At 54.8% G+C, this 11,142-nt stretch overlaps 1 protein-coding gene across 1 annotated transcript; it reads left to right on the forward strand.

Annotated features, from left to right (window-relative positions):
- The first annotated feature begins 148 nt into the window (after nt 1-148).
- Nucleotides 149-4,659, forward strand: EXOSC3 (exosome component 3). Its single transcript, XM_078620781.1, has 4 exons — nt 149-540; nt 1,753-1,902; nt 3,124-3,275; nt 4,333-4,659. Exons 1-4 carry the CDS (start codon nt 283-285, stop codon nt 4,547-4,549), a joined length of 777 nt encoding a protein of 258 aa, XP_078476907.1. The 5' UTR covers nt 149-282; the 3' UTR covers nt 4,550-4,659.
- The last annotated feature ends 6,483 nt before the right edge of the window (nt 4,660-11,142 follow it).

Below are 11,142 nucleotides of genomic sequence, written 5' to 3' on the forward strand. Positions count from 1 at the left end.
CCACACCCCCCCCACCACACCCCCCCCCACCACACACCCCCCCCCACCACCACCCCCCCACTACCCCCCCACCACCCCCTCCCACCCCCACCATACCCCCCCCCACCTCCACCCCCACCCCAACCACCACCCCACCCCCCACCTCCACACCTCACCACACCCCCCACCACTAACTGCCACCTCGTGCGATCCCGTCAGTGTCTCCACCATCGCCGCACGTGGTTGTTGTTGAGTTGTGAGACTCGTCGTTGAAGAAGAAGGCCGCCTCCCACCGGCCGCCGCATGGCGCCGCGTCACAGGGCGCTCCGGGTCGTGATGGCCGGGGACGAGGTGGTGGTGGCGGCGGTGTCGCCGCAGCATCATCATCAGCAGGACTTGGGCCTCGCCACCACCACGACCTCCTCCTCGTCCTCCGCCGCGGGGCGCGTGGTGCTGGGCCCGGGGCTGCGGCGCGAGGGGGACGTGGTGCTGGCGAGCCGCTGCGGCGTGCTGCGGCACCGGGAGCCGCACACTTACTGGGTCGAATCGCACCAGAAGCGGGTACGTGGAGCAATGGGGGGGGGGGGGGGGGTCTCTCTCGTTTTCCTGGGTGGGCCTCTCTCGTTTTCCTGGGGGGGGGCCTCTCTCGCTTTCCTGGGGGGCCCTAATGCTGGCAAGGGACCCCCCCCCCCCACGTAGCTCCCCACCGTGAGGTCTGAGAGACGCGTTTGAACCCGGACACGCTCAGCCACGCTCCAGGAGATGTTGACTACCTCGCCTGGTGTACAGGAGGTCGTGGGTTCGATCCCGACCCTGACGATGCCTGCTGCTGTATATTTTGAGTCTGCGTGTCTCATCATCATCACGGTGGCTAGGAGATGTTGACTACCTCGCCTGATGTACAGGAGGTCGTGGGTTCGATCCCGACCCTGTGACGATGCCTGCTGCTGTATATTTGGAGTTTGCGTGTCTCTCTCATCATCATAATCACGGTGGCTATGAGATGTTAACTACCTCGCCTGGTGTACAGGAGGTCGTGGGTTCGATCCCGACCCTGACGATGCCTGCTGTATATTTGGAGTTTGCGTGTCTCTCTCTCATCATCATCACGGTGGCTAGGAGATGTTCACTACCTCGCCGGGTATACAGGAGGTTGTGGGTTCGATTCCGACCCTGTCGATTCCTGCTGTATATTCTGAGTCTGCGTGTCTCTCTCATCATCATCACAGTGACTCGGAGATGTTAACTACCTCGTCTGGTATGCAGGAGGTTGCGGAGTTTGCGTGGAGTTTGCGTGTCTCCTCGTGGTCGCGTGTATTTTTCTCCGGGGTTCCCTCCACATTTGTAATCAACATCGCACGTTTCGAGTATTTGGCTGCTCTACATTTCCACGTAATGATCAGCCACTTCGTTGGGCTATCAATTGTGGCCAGGTTGCATCTGAAAAACAGCTACAGTATACAGTATAGCTCAATGGGCCTCACCTGGTCAAATATTAATTTAGTTTATTTTTACATTTGCTGCGAAGTGGCCAGTAGAGTCGACGCACCAGTAATGGATTCTTGAATATATCTGTGCGGAGTTCTTCGTTATGTCCACGTGTGCCTGACGGATTTCACTCCGGTTTCTGATTTCCTCCCACGTGCCCACGCGTTGATGCAAATTGTCCAAACATTCCAATACCCTGAGATTGGCGGGGAGACGTGGTGTGTGTGTGTATGTTGACCATCTCTGGGATGATTTTACACGTGTGCTGTGCCCTGTGCTGCGCAGTACGTGCCCGTCAAGGGCGAGACGGTGATCGGAGTGGTGACGGCGCGGGCGGGCGACGTCTTCAAGGTGGACGTTGGTGGTAGCGAGCAGGCCAGCCTCTCATTCCTGGCCTTCGAGGGAGCCACAAAGCGAAACCGGCCCAACGTGCAGGTGAGAAGAGAGCCACGGGGGGGAACCTCCAACAGCGGTGACGACGTGCCCGACCAGTGCGAGTTCAAGAATCTGAATGTTGATTTGCACTGGAGGAATCTGATGTGCTGCAAAGCTCTTTTCACAGTAGGCGCCGGTCAGAAGGTTACAACAACAAACAATAAAAAGTATAGGAAAGGTAAACAAATCACTTTTTTTTTACATAAACTTTATAATTTACCAGGTAAAGCCCGCTGAGCTATTAGCTTATTTTTCAGAATGGGCCTGCCCACAAATTATAGCTCAATTAAGTGTCTTATCTTATCACGTGGAAATTTATAGCAGCCGAATACGCAATATAAACGGTCAACAAGGACCATGGTTGCATGTTGAGTCCATTGCGTGAAGTGCTGAAGGCTCCTCTCACTGCTGACAGGAGGTCACGGGACAGCCACTTTCACCACCATAACCACCACCCTCATCACATCGTACGATGTAACTGCGTAATGCTTGACAGATAGTCTCGTTGCCTCTTGGACGATTGTATACATCTACTCTTTGGTTCTTTCGGTAAAGTCACGTAAAAATAAACATTATAAAATAATAGAACACGACGTTTCGATTGCAACACAAGCAGTCTCAAATTTAGTTCCACCTGATGCAATCGAAACGTCGTACTCTATTATTTAATTTCTTTTCTCTTTGTACGTGACTTTACCGAAAGAACCAAAGAGTAATTCCTGCAGTCACGAAAGCTTCAAATAAAGTTTGATTGTACAGTAAAACCTTGGATTGTGAGCATAATTCGTTCCGGAAACGTGTTTGTAATCCAAAGCACTCGTATATCAAAGCACTCGTATATCAAAGCACTCGTATATCAAAGCACTCGAAAATCAGATGTGATCACGTGACGCTCGGCAGACAAAGCGTATACACGTACTACTCGTATTGCAACACCTCGCTCGTTTATCAAATTAATATCTATTTAAAAATTTAGCTCGTCTTGCAAAACACTCGCAGACCAAGTTACTCGCAATCCAAGGTTTTACTGTATACATGTCTATCTAGCGATATCTCGTGTCCTTTTGAGGGTTCGAATGGTGACACCTGCTGTATGTATGTTGAACTTCTTTCACATTGTACCGTAGCCAACGTTGCTAATCGGAGGTGCTGGACAACAAACTAAACCACACGTGCTCTCTCTCGTTTGTGACGCGTGTGACGCGTGTGTCTCGTGGGCAGGTGGCAGACCTCGTGTTTGGCCGCCTCCTCGTGGCCAACAAGGACATGGAGCCCGAGTTGGTGTGCATGGACAGTGGGGGCCGAGCGTCCGGCATGGGGGTGCTGGGTCCCGGAGGGTTTCTTCTGCACTGCTCGCTGGGACTGGCGCGGAGGTAGGAGGACGGGGGAGGGTCCCGCGCGAGGGGCCCTTGCTCATGCGCTCATCGCAGGACGCAGGCGCCCCGTCCCCAAGCACCTTCTTCTTGGTTCTTTCGGTAAAGTCACGTAGAATGGAAATAATAAAATAATACAAATAAAACATAATAAAATAATTCTCACGAGGAACAGGTCTGTCGAGAAGACAGTCTGATTCAGACTCTGTCTTCTCGACAGACCTGTTCTTCACCTGAGGACTGCTGCTTGCGTTGTGGCCGAAACGTCGTGAGAATTATTTTATGATGTTTTATTTTTATTATTTTATTATTTCCATTCTACGTGACTTTACCGAAAGAACCAAGAAGATGAATCCCTGCAGTCACGAAAGCTTTAAATCGAAACCCAAGCACCCTGTTAAGGCTGGTAGGGCGAGCAGATGGACGTTGCGGCCTTAGCCGAGCAGACTCGGCCACGTTTTCTGAAGGCGCCATTGTAACGGTGACTTTGCTCGGAACCGATTTCAATCTGAGTCTATGTCGGTCGCATTTAGGTTCTGTGTACTCGACACGTGGCCTAGCGGTGGCTCGTCCGCTGCCTCTTTCAGATGTTTACGGTTGGAATCCAGCGGCCGCCCTGGTTATTACTGCAGGTATAAGAACCGTAATAATGCTTGTACGTTGAACATCTTTCGGACTGAACGTAGCCGACCGCCTTGCGCCGCAGTGGATGTTCAGGATCCCCTGATGTCATTTGCAAGAGGAGGCCATTGTATGCTGGCATCAGGGTCCAAATTTGCCACATTCGAAAATGACACCGCACATTTACTCAATTGGGACTACATAGCAATCATCACCCCTTGCTGGTACACTAACGCCCTAGGTCACTCTTGCACATGATACCTATCCTGGTCTCTTGAGCTCTCACCCGGTCAACCAAAATCAACTTGAAATTTGACCCGCGTAAGGGAGTGATGGCGCAGTGGTCAGCCCGCTGCACTACGGGCGCGGAAACTTGACGCTGGCGCCCGTCCCCCTCCCCATGCCTTGGGGCTCCCCCCCCCCCCCCCCCCCCCAGGTTGCTGCAGCCGGACTGCGAGATCCTGCGCCGGCTGGGCGCTGCGTTTCCCATGGAGATCGTGGGCGGCATGAACGGGCGCGTGTGGGTGAAGGCGCGCTCGGTGCGCAACACGCTCCTGGTGGCCAGCCTCCTGGACAGCAGCGAGTTCATGAGCCCGCGGCAACTGCAGGCGGCGCTCGCCCGCATCCCCGAAGACCTCGCGGTGGCACGCTGAGCAGCCCCCCCCTCCCCCCCCCCGTCCACAGGGACGTCCACCCACCCACCCCCCCTCTTCACTGACGGACGTTGGGTTTTATAAATAAACGAGCGATTTGTTTTATTGTGGCGCGTGCCGTCGCTGAGAGTTCATTCTGCCGAGGCGGAGGGTGCCCAGGGTTTTTCTGGTCTTCGCGGGAGCGATGGGGTGAGGCCGGGTAGTTGTGGTGGTGGTGGTGATGGCGGAGAGGTGGTGGTGAGGCTTGGGGGTGTTGGTGAAGGCCGTGTGATGATGGTGAGGCCGAAGAGATGGTGTGGTGGTGAGGCTGTGTGATGGTGAGGCCGAAGTGCCGATGGTGGTGATGGTGGAGAGGGTGGTTGGTGAGGCTGTGTGATGGTGGTGAGGCTGTGTGATGGTGGCGAGGCTGTGTGATGGTGGTGAGGCTGTGTGATGGTGGTGAGGACGAAGTAGAGGTGGTGGTGGAGAGGCTCGTGGATGTTGGTGAGGCTGTGCAATGGTGGTGAGGCCGAAGTGGCGATGGTGGAGAGGGTGGTTGGTGAGGCTGTGTGATGGGGATGCCCAGCGGCGGTGGTGACGGTGGGTGATGGTAAGGCTGAAGATGTGGAGAGATGCCCAGGGTTTGGTTTCCATGACTGGGGGCATAGCGGGGGCATGGGCAGGGGGCTGGCCCTTAATTGAGAGATCTGTGGGGGGATGAACAATATACCCCCCCCCGCCCTCCTGTAAAATTATTGTGGGCAGTGCGCGTGAACGATCTATTTATAAAACGCATCGAGCGGAGAGGGGATGGATACAGCGTAGCCTGATACGGGAATTCAAACTTCTCTTCGTCGTGTTAATTAAGCTGCCCCGAGTCGCAGCTGCAGCGCCTCCTCGCGCCCAACCAGTTACATCTCCACGCAAAGACGCCGAATCTTCACCAAAGATCAAATCCACGGCGTCACCTCGTGCCCCCTCCCCCCGCCACTTTCACCACGTCATTTAGCCCCCCAGTAAATTGTGAAAACTACGGAGTTGATGACGGCCGGGGCTTTTGGTGGTGGCCAGTGCCTTATGCTGGCCGAGCGGTCTCCTGGGGGGCCGTGCCGCTTACCCCCCACCGCCCCCCCCACCCCGCTTCTCCCATGGTCACAAGTGGCCGCGCCTGCGTCTGACGTGGCCGCACAGGTGTCCGGGCTGTGCCACTCCGCGCGGAGGGGTGGGGGAGACCCCATCAGCAGTTTTGTGTCGACCCCGCAAAGGGGGGCCGGGGGCGGGGGGGCTCTCGGCCGATTGGGAGAGCTGCCCCCCCCTCCCCGCCCCCTTGAGCGGGGTCGCCGGGTCACGGGGTGCCGTTACGGATGTTGGGGCTTCCACGCCGCCTGCAGGGCCCACCTGCTGTGAAGACACCAGGCACGTGCTTGTATGATTGTGTATGTAAGTGTGTGTCTGTGCGTGTCTGTGCGTGTCTGGCAGAGAGAATGTGGGGGTAGCGGTCAGCACAGTCGTTCGTTCCGCTGCGACACGAAACCCGGCGACCCGAGTTCGATTGCCGCTCACTGCCAGCATCGGTGACGAATATCTGAACTGGTCCTGGGCTTCTCCTAGGTCGACTCGGCCTTGAATAGGTACCTGATGCGGTGTGTAAAGATCGGCAGTGGAGAGACAAAGGCGGACAGACGTGGTGTTGGCAACTCACACCCCCCCCCCCCCCTGGCTTCTATAGGCGCTGCTACTCACGAAGGGCACTTTCCCCAACAGCCCGTTAGAGGCTACACGGGGGAGCTTTGTGTGAGAGAATGAATGACGGCGCGTGCGTGGGAATGCGAGAATGCCAGGTGCAGCCTTCGGGGGCAGGGCAGGCGATGGGGTGAGGTCGAGTGAGCTGGGGGGGGTGGGAGAGACCGGGCTGGTGGTGGTGCTGAGGCTGAAGATTTGGTGTTGAGGCTGGAGAGGTGCTGGTGGTGCTGGTGGCGGTGGTGAGGTTGGATAGTCGTGAGGCTGGAGAGGCGCTGGTGAAGCGAGGTAGTGGTGATGGTGAGGCTGGTTGATCGTGGTATGTTGAACAGATTTCGCAATGTATGTAGCCAACCGTGATAATCAGAGGTGCGGGGGAACAACAAACGGCACAAGGAAATCAGTTGTAAAGAAGTGAGTTTGTCAACCTAGATGATTGAAAAGTGCATAAGCTCCAGTGGCTTCCAAATATCGGAAGGGAGAGCGTTCCAGACGGCCGCAGAAGCGCATCTGAATGCGCCACGTGATGCGGTGGCCACCGTCTTTGTTTCGATGGCCAGCCTAAAGCCGCTCCGAGGATGATCGGAGTCCGTGTTATGGTGAGGCCGATTAATAGTGGTGAGGCTGAGTTAGTAGCGCTGGTGAGGCTGAGTGATGATGGTGAGGCTGAGTGATGATGGTGAGGCTGAGTGATCGTAGTGGAGGCTGGTTAGTGGTGGTGAGGCTGGGTGATGGTGAGGCTGGGTCATCGTGATGAGGCTAATTAATGGTGTTGAGGCTGCGGTGATGGTGTTGAGACTGGGTGATGGTGGTGAGGCTGCGGTGATGGTGTTGAGGCTGCGGTGATGGTGTTGAGACTGGGTGATGGTGGCGAGGCTGGGTCATCGTGTTGAGACTGGGTGATGGTGGTGAGGCTAGGTGATGGTGTTGAGGCTGCGGTGATGGTGTTGAGGCTGAGTGATGGTGGTGAGGACGGGTGATGGTGGTGAGGCTGGGTGATGGTGTTGAGGATGGGTGATGGTGTTGAGGCTGGGTGATCGTGGTGAAGCGAGGTGATGGTGTTGAGGTTGCGCCGCAGATTCTCCTGAATATCTCTCCAGCCCGTGCCCCGCGCCACCGCGCACGGCACGGACCCCGGACGAAATCCACCGACCCGCCATGGGGCCCCGCTTGGAGCCCCGCTTGGAGCCCCGTCTGCCGCGCGTGTCGCTGGAATCCCCCCGTGGCAGGGAGGATGCGACTGGGGCAGAGGGGCTCGGGGTAGTCGAGGGGGAGCGTGACCCTCCGCTGTCAAGGAAGTGGGGGGGGGGGTCTGATGGGGTTTGTGTTCGGGCACCGGTCTTTATGTTCAGCGGACGGGAAGTCCCAGGCAGCCGTGGAGGAGGAGGAGGAGGATGAGGAGGAGGAGGAAGACGACACCTGCGGTGTTGTGTTCTCCGGAATCGGAATTCCTCCCTCCTTCCGTCACTCTCGCTTGTCCTTTCGCGTCCCTCTCTCTTGCCTCTCTCTTTCCTCTCTCTCTCTGCAGAGCAGTGCATGTATCCCTGTCTGGTGTCTCTGTCTGGTGTCTCTGTCATCGCTCCCTCCCCTCTCCCCCCAGTGATCACACCGTACGACCTGTCTCCAATTAAAGCCATTCGCCACACACTCGTCGGCAGCACTGGCTTATTAACAGAAGGAAATTTCTTTTGGAATTAGGTTTTTTTTGTCTAAAAGCAAAACAAGCATTAAAAGCAGCAACTGCAATGTAACCTAGAGAAGAGATCGGGGGGGGGGTGTAATCGCTGTGCATGATATGCCGTGACGGCGTTCGGAGTAACACAGGCGTATGAATGTTGAACTTCTTTCGCACCGTACGTAGCCAAGCGTGCCGTTCGGAGGTGCGGGGGGACGGACAAAAAACGAAAAAGCACAAAAAGCAATGGGATAAAGGCTGAATGGTGGTCAAAGATGCGCGTAGAGGCGCACGTGTGGAGTTCAAGAGAGACACAGAGAGAAAGACGCGGATTTTAGTTCGGGATATTGACGGTTGGCAAGATCGAACTTGGGGGCAGGATACGTCGCTGGCGCCGATGATGTCTCTGTCGGTGGTGGAGACTCGACGGTGGAGTGACGGGTCAAAAGACGCGAGCGCTTCCGAGAGAGAACGTCCCGCATGGAGACGGAGCGATGAAGTCGACTTTGCATGGGCTAGAATGAATAGGAGACGCTTTGAAGCGTCTTGGGATCGTGAGCGATGGTGATGGCTTGAGTCGGACTTCATCCAGTCGTGGGATCATCATCATCATCGTCGTGGCTGATGATTGTGATGCTTTGGGTAATCGCCTATCTGCCAAAAGGTCGTGGTAATATTAAAGTGTGAGTTGTGCTTCAGTGTATGTATGTTGAACTTATTTCGCACTGTGCCTAGCCAGATGTGCTATAATCTGAAGTGCGGGGTTGGAAGGACAACAAACTAAACTTAAACAAAAAATATTCTAAAGAAATTAGTTTTCAATGAAGAACCGAGTTTCACCTTGTACAGCCACAGCGAACGCATTCCCTTCAAGTTTGCTTCAACTCCTCCCCCCGTGCAGTTAGTTCCTGCTCACTGATGCCCACAGGGAGCAGTGGCCGCACTTCGATTTGGCTGCCACGTGCGGAATGGTCGTGCGCCAAACCCATAACCACATCTTAACCACAATCAGTGGGGGAGGCGATGGCTTTTAGACAACCACATTCAATGCAGGGTGGGGGGGGGTGCTCTCGAATACCCAACCACACGCGTCAGAGGGGGGCTCTTAAAGACAACCGCACTGGATAGGGGGGGGCGGGGGGGGGCAGCTGGTGAAATTCTTACTCGCACTCGTGGGGGACTAGCGCACACCACGGGGCCGATGCGGTCGTCTCGAACGCCACTCCTCGGGCCCCATCTCAAGCAGTCCGGGTCTCCCCTTTCACAAACCAGATCCACCGTCTTATCTCCCTGGTGCCGGTCTGGGTGGAGTGGTGCCGGTCTGGGTGGAGTGGTACTCGTATGTCTCCGTTTTGGAAAATGTCACTGCCCCCACCACGACGGAATCGGCAACTGAACGCTGCTCATTACCCACGCAGAGAACGCACACACGCATGCTTTCAGAACCCCCCCCCTACCCCCGACTGGAATTTTAACGAGGACTTTACGATCGGGAGTCGAGAAGTTCTGACCACGGTGCCACCGGTTCCACGGTGGCGAGGTGTTAACTACCTCGCCTGGTGTACAGGAGGTCGGGGGTTCGATCCCGACCCTGACGATGCCTGTGGTATATTTTTAGTCTGCGTGTCTCTCTAATCGTCATCAAGGTGGCTAGGAGATGTTTACTATCTCGCCTGGTATACAGGAGGTCGGGGGTTCGATCCCGACCCTGACACCTTGTATACAGGGTGCTTAAAAATGTCAACACGTATACGGGACTATCGTTTTTAATGGGGAAATAACGGATAATGCACTGTAACATGATAACAAATGTATGTTAATAGCTTCAAACGAGTCTCCACTTGTTTGCCATCATTGTCCACCCATGCCTGGAATCTTCTCCAGGTGGTCTTGTGGTATTGTTGCAAATTCTCAGAAGTGTTCACGTGTTTTTGAAGCACCCTGTTTATTTGGAGTTTGCGTTGTCTCTCTGCCCGTTGGTCGTGTGCTCCGGGGTTTTCCCTCCACATTTATAAACACGCGTTTAGAGTATTTAGCTGCTATAAATGTCCACGCGATAAGCCACTTCATTGAGCTATCATTTGTGATAGCCAGGCCGCTGGTAAAGTCAAAAATCGGGTTGGGTTCACCAATCATCAGGCAGGTGCGGTGCGCAGCCACTTGCGAGCAGCTGGTAATGATGGGAGTACGAGAAGCGCTGATGTCAGGCCACGAGTGTTTAATACTTTATGCGATTTAGTAGGCCTTCATCCAGCAGTGAATGGATCATGGCTGATGTTGGCGTCGTGTTACGCGGAGAATCGCCCGTCACCGCTTCGGGTTCTAGAGTGAAACATGGAATGATGGGAGAAATAAAACTTTCTCAATCAATTCTAGCGGCGCGATGATACATTGGCCGTGGTGTGACGACGGCGATGAAAACAATCATAAATCCAGCACTGTGGAGGCATCGCGGGTCGGTGGATCACCGCGCAGATGTTCTGAAACTCCCATATCGTGGGCTTCGAGGAGGTGATATCAAATCCCTGGGCTCGCCAGGAGGAGGCGGCTCAGTAAATGTGGACTCCACCGGTTCCATCTGTACAGGGATAGAGTGTTTTGGCCTCTCGCGCGCGTGATGGGTTTCTCCGGGCGCTTCGGTGTCCTCCCACGCGCAAAATAAACGCTCATGAATTGTCTGAAAACATCTTAACACGCAGAGGGCCGCAGAGCTTGGGCCATTGTTGGCAGCGCTGGCGGCAACTCGCCGCGTGGTTGCTGCTGCTGTTGCTGCCATCCGGCTCGTTGTCCGTGGATGATGGGGCGCAATTTACAGGCTGATCCAGATGTCTTGTGACTCCCCCCCCACCCAAGTTAATTTACCCCGAACATTGTTTTTTTTATTTCTCTTGTATATTCATGTATTATTTTATATAAATTTACTTTTAAAAAGTGTTAGAGAATTAAATGGGGGTCACAAGACATCTGAACCACCCTGTATATAACTAAACATGTATTTATTATGACGTGGTATTTGGTGGTGGGTGTGATTTAAACAAAAGAGATTCGGTCTCGATGCCCTGTCCATATTTACGCAATGAGGCCACTTGTGTCTGTTCAAGAGGCTGCTGCTGCTGCTGGTCAGTGTGTCAGCGCTGTCAGCGAGCACCTATTAAGGCCAGTACGGCACACGTGCAGGTGGCATTGCCAACCAGCGCGG

Source organism: Lampetra planeri, chromosome 3, assembly GCF_965212315.1.
Source record: "Lampetra planeri chromosome 3, kcLamPlan1.2.h2, whole genome shotgun sequence".
Taxonomy (NCBI): domain Eukaryota; kingdom Metazoa; phylum Chordata; class Hyperoartia; order Petromyzontiformes; family Petromyzontidae; genus Lampetra; species Lampetra planeri.

What these genes read in the sequence shown, in the direction of transcription:
- EXOSC3 (XM_078620781.1), top strand. Translation starts at nt 283, where the DNA reads ATGGCGCCGCGTCACAGGGCGCTCCGGGTCGTGATGGCCGGGGACGAG. An exon ending in GAAACCGGCCCAACGTGCAG is followed by an intron (nt 1,903 to 3,123) that starts GTGAGAAGAGAG and finishes TCTCGTGGGCAG; the next exon opens with GTGGCAGACCTCGTGTTTGG. An exon ending in TCGCTGGGACTGGCGCGGAG is followed by an intron (nt 3,276 to 4,332) that starts GTAGGAGGACGG and finishes CCCCCCCCCCAG; the next exon opens with GTTGCTGCAGCCGGACTGCG.